The sequence below is a fragment of the Schistosoma mansoni genome, chromosome 6 (assembly GCF_000237925.1).
Source record: "Schistosoma mansoni strain Puerto Rico chromosome 6, complete genome".
Lineage (NCBI taxonomy): Eukaryota > Metazoa > Platyhelminthes > Trematoda > Strigeidida > Schistosomatidae > Schistosoma > Schistosoma mansoni.
In genome coordinates this window covers 5,764,726-5,781,018 of record NC_031500.1, presented here as the reverse complement: position 1 = coordinate 5,781,018, position 16,293 = coordinate 5,764,726, and the positions used below count along the sequence as shown (strand labels likewise).

Below are 16,293 nucleotides of genomic sequence, written 5' to 3'. Positions count from 1 at the left end.
CACTGCGCTAAAATAAAATGTTCACACCAGTCGGTTGCAAATAACGCCAGACGTTTGCCGTAAAGATTACACTCTAGCATGCAGTGCCCACTGATTAAATAGAAGGAAAATGACTGTGAGTCCTGAAACATTAATCATAACCTCAACTGTGTTTCTGATATTGGGTAAGTTTAAAAATAAATAATATCCAGTTCAATGTACAATTAACGAGAATGGGCTTAAAGAAACTTATATTTGTTTTTTTTAATGAAAAAATGATTTAATCATCGATAAAAATGTCAAATGAATAACACCCTAATCCTTTTCTTCAAGCAAATGATTTAATACATAAAATAAGTTTAGGGATAAACGACTTTTTCTTCTGTTAACCTATTTAACAAAGAAATTATACACCAAAAAGAACATGATATTTACATATGATAAAAACAGTAAGAAAAAGGTGCTTATTTTTCTTGGAACATTATTTTGCCACCGAAAGGTTTTAAAAGGATACATGATACGTACTACTTGACAATGATATTTGAAGAAAAGACCAAGTGAAAAATACCGCACACACACAAGCATATAACAACAAAGAGATACAAGGAGGATGGAGAAAGAAAGGAATTTAAGGCAAGGGATGATGATGTGTTCAAATATGAAATCAAGTTGGATATATATATAACGCTAAGAGTATACTTTAGGGATGAATTGAAATAATTGTCACTAATAAGCCCATACACGTTTTCCGCTCCAAAATGAAAATCTTTTATTGACAGACCAAAATCATATTGAATCTATCTTTATAATAATTAAGGCACGATAAATGAATCGTGTGATAAAATAACCAAATAAGAAGTATGATATTCTATGTTTACTTAATAATAACATTGTATCAGTAAATGTCTTTCAAAAAAACAAAAAATGACTAAATGAAATAAATCAATTGAATGAGTGTATATTTCAAATAATCAATGATTATGAACTTAATTTCTTGTTTAAGTTGACACAAATTGAACCTTGTATGCTCATTTGTTTTCAAATTTCAATACTATTTATTAGTTAAAATAAGACGTTCACTAATTTGATCAAGCATAATTTGTATATTGTGCATAGCTTCCAAATCTGGATCAGAATTGGAATTGACACTATAAAATTATATGCGAAAACAACACAAGGAAATCAGAAAGGGTTGTTGTGGAGATTTCAATATTTTCATAGTTGAAATCATGAGTCAACTGAAGCTAGTCTATCGGTTAAGTGCTCTGGCCCGAGACTGGTAGGTCCTGGGTTCAAATCTCGTGAGGCGGGATCGTAGATGCGCACTACTGAGGAGTCCTATAATAGGACGAAACGGCCGTCCAGTGCTTCCAGATTTTCCATGGTGGTCTAGCTTCAATTGACTCATGATTTCAACTATGAAAACACAAGGAAATGATTATTTATAAGAAGAAAAGGAGTGAAACATTTCATTGAGTAAATTATAATAAGAAGTCTTGAATGGATCATTATAATTTAATTAAGATAATCAACTGGTCAACTTTAATTGGTTGAAATTACTCAAGGATATTAGATGGTTGAATTTATGGAAAGAATGTTTATAAGAAGTTTTGATTAATTAAATTAATGTCATTCTTTTAAATGAATACATTTGATCCTTCAGAATTTACCCTCCAAAGTTTCTACTGAAATTTGAATCTGATATTTATAAATTCAAAGACAACAAGTGTTATGCACTAGGATATGATAGTCAACATTTGTTAAAAGGGTTGGTATTCATTCGTCGTTTATATAGAGGATTCAGTAAGTATATCAATAATGAAGTAGGCACTGATAGATCTTCAGTAGAACGGAATATGTCCTTTAAACTTCATTCATAACCACTATCAACTTGTCAGTGTGATTAATAATCTGGCTTTCTTTCAGGGTGCCCATATGCACACAAATATTGACCAATTTATTTCTGAGTCACAGCAATAACAATTTCAAATGCAAATCCTAACAGTAAAGAATATTGATTCCATTTAACAAGCCGTCGAAGCTAAGACTGTTTGGGACAATCATATTCATTTTAGTTACATATCTTAAACGCCATTATCCCGACTAACCCAAACCAATGTAACAACTACAACAGAATAATTCACTTTTGTTGGTTGTTCGAACCTTCCCATTGATAACAAATGTATTTTTGTTATATCCAGATGAATAGAAAAATTGTTTTTCCAAGTGAAAATGTAACTTCCCATTGATACTCAGGTCTGCGATTGATCAGTCTTTTATTAGCATATATTCATTCTGTGCAGATTGCCCCGATAATGATATTAATTCACAAGCATTGCAAGCAGAGATGGATGATGACTAACAGTGGAATCTATGACGCCTACTTCATTCTCTTTTGAGGCTCGTCAGCTGGATGTACCTGCACATCAGAGTTCATGTTTACTCCAAGACTCAAACCTACTACTGCTCGCATCAAACCTCATCGCGTTGTCCTCATGAGGTGCACATATAACAACCAAGACTTATCGATTCCAATCCTAAACATTAATGGGAATATTTAAACAACCAATACGAATGAATTAGTAACTTCCCCCTCATGCACTAGTCAGCAACTATCTGAACTCAGTATCTAAGTGAATAATGCGATTGCGTTTGAAGCGAATGGTACTGGGGTCGACTCTCAAATTGAACGTCAACTCTGGGATCTAGGTTCATCCAGTTGACGAGCCTTAAATCGGATGAAGTGCGCGTTCCAACTTTCGCTGCTAAACTATAACAGAATATCTCTGAAACAACACGATATATTTTGAATAAACTTAAAAACATTGTTTCAAAATGTTTAACTTACTTGATTGGGAGTCGTAATTGTGGAGTTGTTAAAAGACCTAATCAAGAAACAAATGTAAATAACTGGCATTTAAAGGTTGATAAAGCACATCAGGAAACTTTTTTTGTAAATTATGTGTTCATTCATAACAACTCATCACAAAAATCTGGTGTACATGATCTCAACATAAACTTAGCTAACGGGATGTTTGTTTATTCCAAGATAAAACAATCTGAAAACTTAATAGAATTATTCATTTTATGCATCGCATAACAATGATACTGTTCATTTCAATTCTGTTAAAATTTGCCACGGACTGACTCTTTAGGAATATCAGTAAAAACCAATGAATACTTGACTCATAGATAAAAGAGCGAACTGAGATTCGGAGACCTTAACAGCTGCTAACTCAACAATAAAAATAAGAAATCTCAACAATTAATATGGTTGTTGTCACAATATTTTTTTAATTTATAACTAAACATTTCTAATTTGTCAACACATAAAAAGTACTTGAGTAGAGTAAAACAAAACTGTAACCACTAGTTCCTCAGTATAATTCATCCGCATCAATATTCAAGTTTTTGACTGACATATCGGTAACGTATGATGTTAAGTAGTTGAATGCAATTCATAAGAATCCTTGGTTGATCTATTTTTTTATGCTATTTGGTACTTATCAGAAAGATATAACAATTACCTCAAAAAAAACTGATGTTCCCCGCACAATTTAGACCTTGCTCCCCTAGATTCACGATTAGACACATAACCATTAAGCTTTTCATATGTCAAATGATCTCTTTTAAGGCGGATAGATCAAGTGGTCACTTATTTTAGTAACCAATGTTATGTTTGCCTAGTCTACAGCGTTGACCAAGTTCTTTCTACATATTTCAATTCCAATCAATCAGCCAACATTAAATACAATGGACCTAAACGTTTGTCCGTACACATTTACGGTCAAATTGCAATGTGATAAGTAGAATTCAATAAGAAACAAGGGCTTCACGAATATGACTTGTGGCATCCCTTCAATTCGATTCTTTCAAAAGATCAACCCAGAAAATTACTCTAAATGAACTATACTATCTAAATAGTATAAAACATAAAACAAAAATTCACTTAGTATTGTTTGTTTAAATCTTCCCATTGATGTTTAGGACTGCAACTGGTCAGTATCTAATTGGCATATGTGCATACTGTGCGTTAATTCACAATCATGGTAAGCAAAAATGGATAGTGGCTAGCAGTGGAATCCAGGACGCGCGTCCCTTTGTCCTATTTGGGACTCATCAACTGGATGTACCTGCATCTCAGAGTTGATGTTCACTCTGGGACTCGAGTGGATAACGCGATGGCGTTTGAAGCGAATGGTACTGGGTTCGAGTCCCAGAGTGAACATCAACTCTGAGATGCAGGTACATCCAGCTGACGAGTCCCAAATAGGATGAAGTGACGTGCGTCCTGGATTCCACTGCTAGCCACTATCCATCTTTGCTTATAAATCGAAAATGTTTCATCTAATGTTAGCTAACCTTTTATTAAAACACTGATGAGTAACAAAATATAAACGTATAAAAGTAATCGACCAATCAAAAACAGAAATGGGGAAAAATGTAATTATTTAGAATAATTTTATTCTTCCCATGAAGCTACATCTATACAGTCATAAATAAATGAATATAAATTTTATATGAATTCATATTACTGTATTAAGTGAAAAGAACAGACAGGGAAATGATTCATCATCATCATCATCATCACCATCGTCAGTCTAATGAACACAATACATTTTAATAAATTAAAATTAAGTTTCTTGGGAAACCCAGTAAGATGAAAACAGTCAAGTTATTATTATTATCAACTTATTATAAACAATATTGAAATCTTCTAATATTATTGTATGAAGATATATAGATATATATCTACATTGACAAACTTATGTGTATATCTAATCATAAAAGCAAAAAAATATTTATGTAAAAAAAAGACTGGATGAATAACAAAAACGTCTTGAAGGGAAAACAAGGGCGATAACGATCGAAATCGTCTTTTATGTTTTCATCCCCTCCTCATTGTCACGTTATCATCGTCATCATCGTCACGATCAATATTGACAATAACAAAAAGCAATCTTAGAATTAATATAAGTTATCACCTGGTAATTTTCCGCCTCTCTCTCTCTCTCTCTCTCTCTCTATATATATATATATATATATATATATATATTAGAACAAATGGGTTGTGTTGAATATTACCAGTGGAACAACACAAACCCTGACAAATAAGTTCATACCAGTTTAACTAGTTAGTGTTCTTGTGTAATCAGTGGCTCAGTGGATAAGATGTTGGCGTCTAAACGAACAAGTGCTAGGTTTGAGTCCCAGTGTAAACATCCTATTGATGAGTCCTGGATAGGACGAAACACGGGTCCTAAATTCAACGGCTAACCAAAATCCATTTATTTTATATGGAAAAACAAGTTTACAAAATACAGTAACATGAAGAAGTCGAATACTAAGTCAGTGAGAGATGAAAATAATCGTATTGATTGTACTAACTATTATTAAGAAACAAATACTAATTTGATTTCAATTTATTATAAGAACTGTCGCTAAATCAAACTTATCTCATCAAATATTTCAACTAACTAATCATTAAATTATCCAATAGTAACTAGTTTTAAGATGGATTGCTACAGTTCTAGTTGGCAGTTATAGCTAGTGGGTTTCAATACCGAACAACGAGATGATATAAACTGGTTATTATTGTGATATACTGCAAATTGATTTAAGTTAACTATTAGATAGTGACTCAGTAGCCCGAAGGCTACAGACGTTACAGTGATATCTGTAAGTCTCCAGTTCGATTAAAGAAGCGAAGAATCGTAATAATTTTGTGACTTGAGACCAATTCTCAACTGATTTTCATCATGAAAGTATATGACTTGAAGAGTTATTTAAGAAGGGACTCAAGAATGTACCATATTATTACTTAAATTTACAAGTAGTATAAATCCATAAATCTTAAGCATCTAGAACCTAAAACTTCCAGACTGTCTAATAACCGTAAAGTTTAGGAAGCTTGTTAAAATCCCGTTGGTTCACAGTGTTCGCTCCATTCAACGCTTGAGTACCGTCCTTTGACTAACTGGTTCATTGATACGTCAATGGCAAACTAGAATAAAATCCTAGTCACATGTGTCCTGGTTTTTAATGGTACTTCAATTGACATCAGTTTGTTAGAAAAACTATATTTATACTACACAAATCCCTATGAAGTGTCTATAACGGTCAAACCGTGTATACACTCTAAAGACTAAATTGTAAATAAAGCTTTCGAGTTTCTTGGCAAATAAAGTCAATTGTGTAAAGAAATGATGCCTTTATCTATAAAAGTGACTTGGATTGAAAGCATAGATGGTGCAGTTCTCGTTATGATATCTGAAAGTGTTGATCTGTATCTAGTGCGGAGTAGAAGCGCTTCTAAACAGTCTCGTAAGCAGAATAAACAAAGATATTCAGTCAGCCTGAAACTCGTCAATTTGCAATGAAGATTAACTTCAGAAAATGAATAGTCCATCGAATATATATATGTTTCCCCATATTATTATTACTGTTATTATTATTATTATTAACTTATAAAGAATTTACTAGACTCCTAAAAATTATTAACTGTATATTTAAAATCTGTTGTATCCCGAAGAGAATTATGAATGGTAACTTTTGAGAACCATTTATGGACCAATATTATGCATATATTTTTATCGTATAATCGCTATATAACTAAACTATTCCTATTCGTGTCCCCCTTATTATAAGCTTTATTTTGAACTATAAACTATTGTTACACGATTTACCATTCATGAACCACACCCAGTCTATTGATTACTGTTCCCCATATTCACAGCCAAATTTTGGCTAAATCTTGTACACATGTTATTTTCTATTTTATGGTGCGATGTGGTCAGTCTGTTTGGTATATAAACTCAGTATGTTTGAAATACAATCATTCATACCGCAGAGGATGTTCTGGACTTAACTGGCTGGGCTAGGCAGAAGCAGCAGTGATACGTACTCTAGACTGCTCGTACGGTTTTCGTATGTCACTGCTCCAATCGATAATTCGCTGCTCTCTGATTGGCGGTCTTATCACGTCATACATTAACTGGGCATCCGCTTGGCCACAAGTCATAACGAAATCAGAATATTGTAAAAAGTGATTGGAAATATGTTTAAATCTGAGAATGTTCAATTATCAACTGTAATATAAATTGAAACATATAATAAATGAAATCAGCCCTCAGTATGATCAACATTAAAACAACATTATATGTTATAAACTATAATTGGATGGGAGAGCCATAGAAAATAAGGTTGCTCTTAATAGGTTTCGCATTTTACATTGTAACTCTGCATCATTTAAGACTGATGATGTACTTTCAAGTTTCTTAATAAGTATGATATCATTAGATTGGTGAATTAGATTTCGAGTAGTTTACATTTAAAATTTTGTTCAGTTGGTGAATATTCACTTACTGATGGAAAAGTAGGTAGATGATTTCATCCAATCAAGGCAAGTTAACGAGTTTCCCGTATAAACTGAACAATTTTTTTCAAATAAAATAACGATATAGAACATTTATTACGTAATGATATGTTACAAGTAACTTTGATATTAAAAAACAAAAGAAAAATTTCATTCGATTAGCTCTTAGAAATTGAATTTAAGCTAAAATATATTTCTATGTCAAACTAATTAATTAACAAGAGTATTCCTACCTCTTTTTGTAGTTAAATTGTTAATACAATCAAAAACATTCGTACTACTACTAACCTGAGGACCATTTTGATAAATCGTTAGTATTTTGTACAGGATCATTAGGTTTCAGTGAATATAATGTAGGATTGGAAGAACGTCTTCGAAATATATTCGATTGTTCTACTTTATTCAATTGTTCTTCTTTCTGATACTCAGAACTACTGAAGTGTATAGATGTTGAATTTGTATTTAATAATGTGTTATCCACATTTATAGGATTATGAATATTACATAATGAATGAGAAGATTGAGCATTGTTATTAGCTATAGTAGTACAAGAGGAAAGATTAGATCTTAATTGTCCATTTATTATACAAGAAGAATTAGACTGTTGTAAATTAGAACCTGAATGTTCTGAATCTTGAATTAATGAAATAGTTGGAAAACAGGATGAAGATGATTTCGGTGGTGAGTCTTGAAAATCAACTGGCGGAGGAAGGGAATATCGTGAATTATTTGATGATAAATCTGAGGTTGAATTGGAAGAAGAAGAACAAGGTGATGACGGTGAAGTATGTGATTTCGTTAGACTTTCTTCAACTTGTACCCCGATTTCTGAAACTTTATAAAGAAAATGAATGTAACTAACATTGTCTCAAGAGATTATTGGAAATAGAAATTAAACTGTTAATTTGTGAATAAAATATCAGGATCACTACGTTCAAAGACCTATTTAATTTCGATTTGGATTGTTAAGTATTGTTAAAATGTTGTTTGTAGTGCAACATTAATTAACTGTACACATGATTATGCTGTATTACTGTGTACTAAGGGGTACAAAACATGGTGCTACAAAAGACCGTATTAAAAAACTGTTTAATTATTAAGCGTTTTAATATATTTTAATTTGTATTTTACAAATTAAGAGATTAAATACACTTGGTATTGTTTACTTGAATCTTCCCATCGATGTTTAGGACTGCAACTGATCAGTCTTTTATTGGCATATGTGCATATCGTGCATACTGACCAATTGCAGTCCTGAGCATTAATGGGAAGATTTAAGTAAACAATACCATGTGAATTTAAACTTCACCCCATTACACAAGCAGTTGGCTATCAAGACGTAGTAGCTAAATTGATAATGCGATGGCGTTTGTAGTGAACGGTACCGTGTTCGAACCTTGGAGTGAACACGAACTCTAGGATCTAGTTGCATCCAGATGACGAGTTCCGAGTAGGATGAAACGCGCTTCCTGGATTCTACTGCTAGCCACCATTCATCTTTGCTCATAATAGAGATTAATTTAATGGAAAAATGAATCAGCCATAAAACGCTCAAATTATCTGAATTAATGTTGTCTCCTTGATACTTTCATTATGAACTGACGAAAACTGATTGATCACAGGAAACTGTCAATTCCTGAATGATTTTTTAGTCTTCATTTGTAATACTTAAGAACAGCTAGCCTATAACTTTAAATAGGTTAAATAATAACATCTTGATTTTATTAGGCAACTTAGTCATCAATTAGCTTCCCTCTATTCATGATATAGCGAGATGATCATCCAATAAGACAATAGTAGGTGACTAAATGGCTCTCGACTTGGTTGTCTTTACAGGTCATATCTCACTACAATATCAAGAAGTACTCTCTAATGTAATCATACGCAAGGAACACAAATAATATTTAGTGTAGACTATTTTATTTTTCTTCTATAGGAAATATGTAGTTTTCTTGTACAAAAACTTATTTAGTGATCTATTCATACCAGCTATTTAGTAGTTCTGTAAAAACCATCAGTTTGTATACTGATGACAACTCTATCTTTGTTAAATCTGTCCTTTTGTTATGAATTATATACAATTACTAATGCAGTACTGTCGAGTTATTTCACTAATACCAATGCATCCTCCATACATCCAAGTATTTCGTACTACTATTAAATCCATACAAAATGCTCATTATGAAGCAACCTAGTAGAGACATATCGGAAAGCATAAACTTTAGATTATTGTTATTAGTATTATGTAACAATTTGTATTCACTTGATCATGTTTCTAAGTTTTCATATATTCTGTACCAATTTTTAGAATACACTGTTATTATTATTATTATTATTATTACTATTATTAAGGTCTGGTTTAGTGATACAAACAGCTGATACCCTATTTAAAATAACACAGAATCCTGAATTGAGATTCGAAGTGGAATCATTTTTCAAGAAATGTTTAAGCAAATAGTTACAAATCTGTTAGTCTTACATTAAAAAAGTGTATCGAGGTACCTAGTCATTTAAACATTTGATCGTAGGAAAAAACAAAGAATAAACACAAAAAATTAAACAACATAACATTGGTTATTCAACAATCAGATCAATGAATGAAAAAACTTCTCAGTCCAACACAAGAGGTCTGGTGTTGATCCAAATAAGGATGACACGAGTTCAAATCTTTCGAAATTTCAGATATATCTTGCAGACAAGTGACAGTTAGCACGGAACCTGGGTAACCTATAAATTCGCAGGAATATCTCTATTCGTCAGACACATATATGTTTCATTGATAATGTGTGGAAGATGTTTCTTGTCGATTTTGTACAACATCTGCATTATCAGTTTTGATTGATTCGGTTTGATTGGACAAGAATTTTGGGTAATAAAGCTAATAATAGCAGTAAGATTCTCCTAGTTTTGATAAAGTATATCAGGTCTTTTTGTAAAGTCCTATTCTAAAATATAATTAGTAATGTTTCTGTCTTTCAGTTTTAAATAACACTTAAATATTATTTTCAAAAATTTGACATATATTCAAATGATCAAACATTTTTTTAGTGAGTAACCGAAAGAATGTAGTGAAGCAGGTCATTTAGGTTCAACCAGGTGGTGGTCTAATGCTATTGTACTCTCATCAAGAAAGCATTGCTGTCTAGTTCAAAATCAACACAAGGTAGCTGTGTAGTTACATCAAATAGCTGGAGGTAGTTGGAAAGAAATTCGCCCTGGTGGACACTCGTCAGTAAGGTATACCTGTTCTTTATGGAACTTGAAAAGGTGTTATGAAGGTTTTAATTGATTTGATGAAAAAATTTTTGATCATTAAAATCAATGAGTAGAATACTAATTACAAAATTATTGCAATGTTATGATATGTGGCCCAATGATGGATAATGACGAAACCATATTATCGACCAAAGCCCTGAATGGCTTCAAATCAAAGACAAAACCATTAGCCAGACGAATAACTTTCTTATGTAATAAAATAGCATGCTCATACACAGAATATGCACACAAAATAAACATGGTAGAATGTCATAAGTGATTGGAGGAAGTCAGCTTATCGACGACTCATTCTCCTATCATTAAAAACCTGACTTTCAGTATGGGGTTGTGGAGATTGTTTAAATCATAAACTGATCTAACTTAGACTACCTTTGAAAACCTAGAAGCACTCAACGGTCATCCAGTGATGGTCTAACTTAAGCGGGTTCATAATATCAGTGAAAAAAATTGACTGTTGAATCTAATCTTTGAACATTGTATCAATTGCTTAAATTATCACCAGTTCAGTAAAAAATTCATGTCTAAACAGTTTAAAAATCTTCACAAATCTGCCCAACTTATTAAGATATATAAATACATATTATTGTGTGGTATAATTACGATATCTTCATCATCCAAGTGTTTATGTTTATTGTGAATGATAGTAAATTTAATTTTACGAGTTATGTTTATGGATGTTTTTTTTAGAAAAAAATTTAGACAATTTTTTTCTCAGGTGTTTAGTGGAGAATTTAGTTTTTTCATGGTTGAAATCATGAGTCAATTGAAGCTAGAATCTCGCTAGTGCGGGATCGTGGATGGGAACTGCTGAGGAGTCCCATAACATGACGAAACGGACGTCCAGTGCTTCCAGGTTTTCCATGGTGGTCTAGCTTCAATTGACTCATGATTTTAACTATGAAAATTTTTTTCTTATTTGAAATAAGGAAAGATTTTGCAATAGAAAATACTTTTTTTTCGATCTGTTCGAAAACATTTTCCTTAATGATTGAATTATATGTATATACCTTCTATCATAAGCTTTCGATTGATTCATTAACTATTGTTAGGCGGTTTTTAATGTGTCGCCAGTTTTTATCTACAGTACCCCCAACTCATAGCCACATTTTGGTTTGATGTGACCAGGTACGTTTGTTTACAAGTTACGTCTACTTGAAATTTAATGTGATGAAGGTTGGTTATTAACTTATGAACTTGAGGGGTAAGGCAGAGAGAGGAACTAGTAAATTGTGTGATAAAAAGGTCTTAGGAGTTGACTCAAGGTTACCAGTGCTGGTCGGACATGAAATAGGTCAACACAGAGACACATGTTTATAGAAATTTTGATTATGATTGGTGTTTTTTTCGCGTGATATTTGTCAGCGGTTGTAAGCCATAACAGAAACATCTACTATAAAATGCACTAGTTGAGTGTCCGTTTTCGTATCTTAGTTTATTTTTATCACTCCCAATATATAACGTTATCAAAAAACTAGTTTGTGAGAATCGAAGAAATATTTATACAATAGTTATACAAAGAATAATAATACTCTTTAGTGTGACTAGTCTAAAAGCGTGGGTAACTTTGCTCTAATCTAAGTAACTCACTATTTGTACTATTACCTGATTGGTCAGTTTCGTTTTTAGTTCGTTATTTTTTGTTGTACTTCTAGGTCATACCGACCACTATATAAACACAGTTATTTGATTACAAATCTTAACTTCTTTGAATATCTAGCTTTTGCTTGAACCCCCTGACTTCTCTCTCCATAATCGCCTACAAGGGGCGAAATTTATAGTATTGTCGTGTGTTAATCTCCAATTACTCTTTTACTGAAAAGAAAAACCTAATCGTTCATACCGTTGTAATCATCAATCATTTCAGAAAATAGAGCAATTTCAATATTGAGCATATTCACAAAAGAGGTAGATTATTTTCCAGGTTTTCGATGGTGGTCTGGCTTCAATTGACTCATGATCTCAACTATATAAAATTACTAAAATCTCCACCAAACCCCTTCTGATAATCACCAAGTGCTCACTAGTGACTGGCTCCATGAGGTATTTCCTGGAGTTCTGGTGAGAAGCAATAACCAGTGGAGTTCAAACAGGTCTGTTGGGAGATATCAACTCACTGATGACATTGGTGAATGGTTGTTCAATTTCGTGAATCGGTTGAAATTAGACATTAACACCGCTGGATACTGGCTCAGTGGTCTATCGGTTAAGTGCTCTGGCGCGAGACTGGTAGGTCCTGGGTTCGAATCTCGCGAGCCAAGGTCGTGGGTGCGCACTGCCGAGGAGTCCCATAATAAAACGAAACGGCCGTCCAGTGCTTACGGGTTTTCCATGGTGATCTAGCTTCAATTGATTCATGATCTCAACTATATAAGATTATTTTCATTGAAATGAAACGACAGTAACAACTTATTCATACCTTTTAAAGATTGTTGACGATATTCCTCCTTTTTTATTTCACTTGTTCTATCAACATTATGTTGATTAGGTTGATGTTGTGACAGTTTTGTCATATAATCACAATTTACTAGTGGTGATGATGATGACCCATTATCATTTTGAACAAATGATGAAGTAGATGATTGTAAGTAATTAATGTCTTTCTGAAGTGGATAAATTGATTTATTATAATTCATTGAAGGATTCAAATTATAACCTGTAGTAGTACAATTGATTTTTGATGATAAAACTAGACGATTTAATTTACTAATGGCAGTGAGAAGTTTCTTTTGATGACCTAAATATGAGATGTGAAGGGGAAAAACATAAATCTTATTTAATCAAGGTGAAAATAATTTAAAACAAGTCTCTATGGCGAAAAAAACACGATATGTTAAAACAATAGTGATATAAATGATTAATTAAAAAGATTGCATAGTGTTATAACTTGTGGCCGAGTAGATGCCCAGTTAATGTATGACGTGATAAGACCGCCAATCAGAGAGCAGCGAATTATCGATTGAAGCAGTGACATACGAAAACCGTACGAGCAGTCTAGAGTACGTATCACTGCTGCTTCTGCCTAGCCCAGCCAGTTAAGTCCAGAACATCCTCTGCGGTATGAATGATTGTATTTCAAACATACTGAGTTTATATACCAAACAGACTGACCACATCGCACCATAAAATAGAAAATAACATGTGTACAAGATTTAGCCAAAATTTGGCTGTGAATAAGGGGAACAGTAATCAATAGACTGGGTGTGGTTCATGAATGGTAAATCGTGTAACAATAGTTTATAGTTCAAAATAAAGCTTATAATAAGGGGAAGACGAATATGAATAGTTTGATTATTTAGCAATTATACGATAAAATTTATATGCATAATATTGGTCCACATTGGATCCCAAAGTTACCATTCACTATTGTTATCGGGACGTAACACATAGTGAATGTTAACTTTTCTGGTTTTATCTATTTTTGTTACCAGATCAAAGTAACTCATGTTTGAACTAGATTTTCCTTTAAGAGCTACAGATTTAATTACCCCTTATAAGCCATATAAGTACACAAATATCCAACTATTAATCTAAATGGTTTAAAGTTAAGTGTTCAAACCGTTTAGTCAAAATTTCTATCTGTTTATAAATGTAGGAAATATTTACTGAATATACTTTCCTACCGAGTGGACGCCAACTAGTTGTAAAAAGCCATGATACAGCTTTGCTTATATAAATACCTGTGAACAACCATGGATATGAGTGCATTTAGAAAAGTTAAAATTTCGAACCAAGGAAACAAAAGACGTCAAAATTTTCGAAAGTCTGGCACCCTGGTCACTCATCAATTAGTAGAAATATCAAACCTAACACAATCTACCAAATGATAAGAAAAAGGACAAAAAATGAGGTGTTGGAAAATAGGTCAGGGAAAAAGATAATCAAAATTAACATGCAAACAACAGTCACACAACCGTGAAAAACAACCAAGTAAATTCCAGATCAACAGAGGAAATTTGAATAACTTACTTCTTTGTGAGGAATATACTGATAATGTTTAGAAAAATAATGGAAGCTTCATGATTGAACCATCCAGCTATGAGAACAACACAACACTTCAGAAATGTAGTTTTACAAGATATCCACTTACAACTAAACTAGGTTGATTAACTTATACCTCTAAGGACAAAAACTTCATGAATTCCGAGTTCCCCCTAGAACTAGCTAGTTGATATACTTGAAATTACTAGGTGCAATCATTCGAACTATACATTTCTAGGGAAACTCATATGATGATCGGTAGTTAACCAATAATTAATAATAAAATCATTATAACTATCGAGAATTAAGTAAATTCCAACCATATCAACTTTTAACAACTAATGTGGTCTATGCTTCTTATGTCGACAGACATAACAGAATTAGGAAGGAATTCCAATTAGGAAGAAGCATAAGGAATGTGAAGGACAAATGATGAAAATTTGCAAATAAAGTACTCAATGAATGGTTCTCATATTTTATGGAAGAGCTCTGTAATTTCGTATGGAAACGCATTTGGTTTTCTCCACTTTTGTTTTCATTCATTACACTTCTGATAGGTTTGGTGATTTTAGCCAGACAGTTCTTTACAATTTAACAGCAGTAAAAGTGTAAGATTTAGAGAGTAAGAATAAGACTTATTCAGTTCGCTGTTCTAAAATAAATTTTGAAATTAATGTATAGATATTAGTCAGATTGTCATTTTTGTACTCAGTTTCGATTTAGTACCTGATAGAATATTTCTACAACTGAAGAACATATGGAACTCAAAACAACTCTCAACTAACTTCAAAGTCAGAATCTTCAAGACGAACGTCAAAACAGTTCTACTGCACGGAGCTGAAACATCGAGAACTACTAAATCCATCGTCAAGAAAGTACAAGTATTTATAAACAGTTGTTTACTCAACATTCATTGGCCAGAAACCATCAGCAACAGCCTTCTGTGGGAGAGGACAAACCAGCTATCAGCTGAAGAAGAAATTAGGAAAACACGTTGGAAGTGGATAGGACATACATTGAGGAAATCACCAAACTGCATCACGAGACAATCCCTAACTTGGAATCCGGAAGGAAAGCGGAAAAGAGGAAGGCCAAAGAACACATTACGCTAGGAGATTGAAGCAGATATGAGAAGGATGAATGTTAACTGGAAAGGATTGCCCAGGACAGGGTTGGATGGAGAATGCTGGTGTGCGGCCTATGCTTCTCCACGATGGGTAACAGGCGTAAGTAAGTAATTTCATTGTGAAAAAGAATATAGAAATGCTGACGCCTTCATGAACACATAATACATATAAACTTCGATAAAATACTCATTTGGTCAATAATAGTAGTATATCATTAAAATTAAAATAAGATATAAAACTTACCTAATTTGGAAACACCAATCTCTTCTAAATCATCCCAAGTAATACGAATAATTTGTTCAAATGTTATTAAACCTTGATCATTAAATTTAGGCCAATATTGTTGTAAATGTAATTGTATTAACCATTCATGAACACTAGCCTATGATGATGGTGAAAAAAAGTATTAAGTAATAAAAAGCCATATTAGTTAGTGAAATGAAATAAAATAAAACTGAACAAACTCTACTAGAGATGAATTGGTCATTCAGAATAACTCTTGATAGTTTTACCAGCTTTCTTATTTTCGATAGTTGAGATCATGAATCAATTGAAGCT

At 32.7% G+C, this 16,293-nt stretch overlaps 1 protein-coding gene across 1 annotated transcript in view; it reads right to left on the bottom strand.

The window, feature by feature from the left end:
* Positions 1-1,030: 1,030 nt before the first annotated feature.
* Smp_138910 (hypothetical protein) overlaps positions 1,031-16,293 on the bottom strand; it is a gene marked incomplete at both ends in the record, with an annotated part of 24,196 nt that continues 8,933 nt past the window's right edge. Inside the window, 5 exons of the mRNA XM_018798060.1 lie at positions 1,031-1,127; positions 2,828-2,864; positions 7,643-8,182; positions 13,047-13,364; positions 15,979-16,117. Coding sequence (XP_018653039.1) covers positions 1,031-1,127; positions 2,828-2,864; positions 7,643-8,182; positions 13,047-13,364; positions 15,979-16,117 — 1,131 coding nt within the window. The remainder of the gene's footprint in view (positions 1,128-2,827; positions 2,865-7,642; positions 8,183-13,046; positions 13,365-15,978; positions 16,118-16,293) is intronic.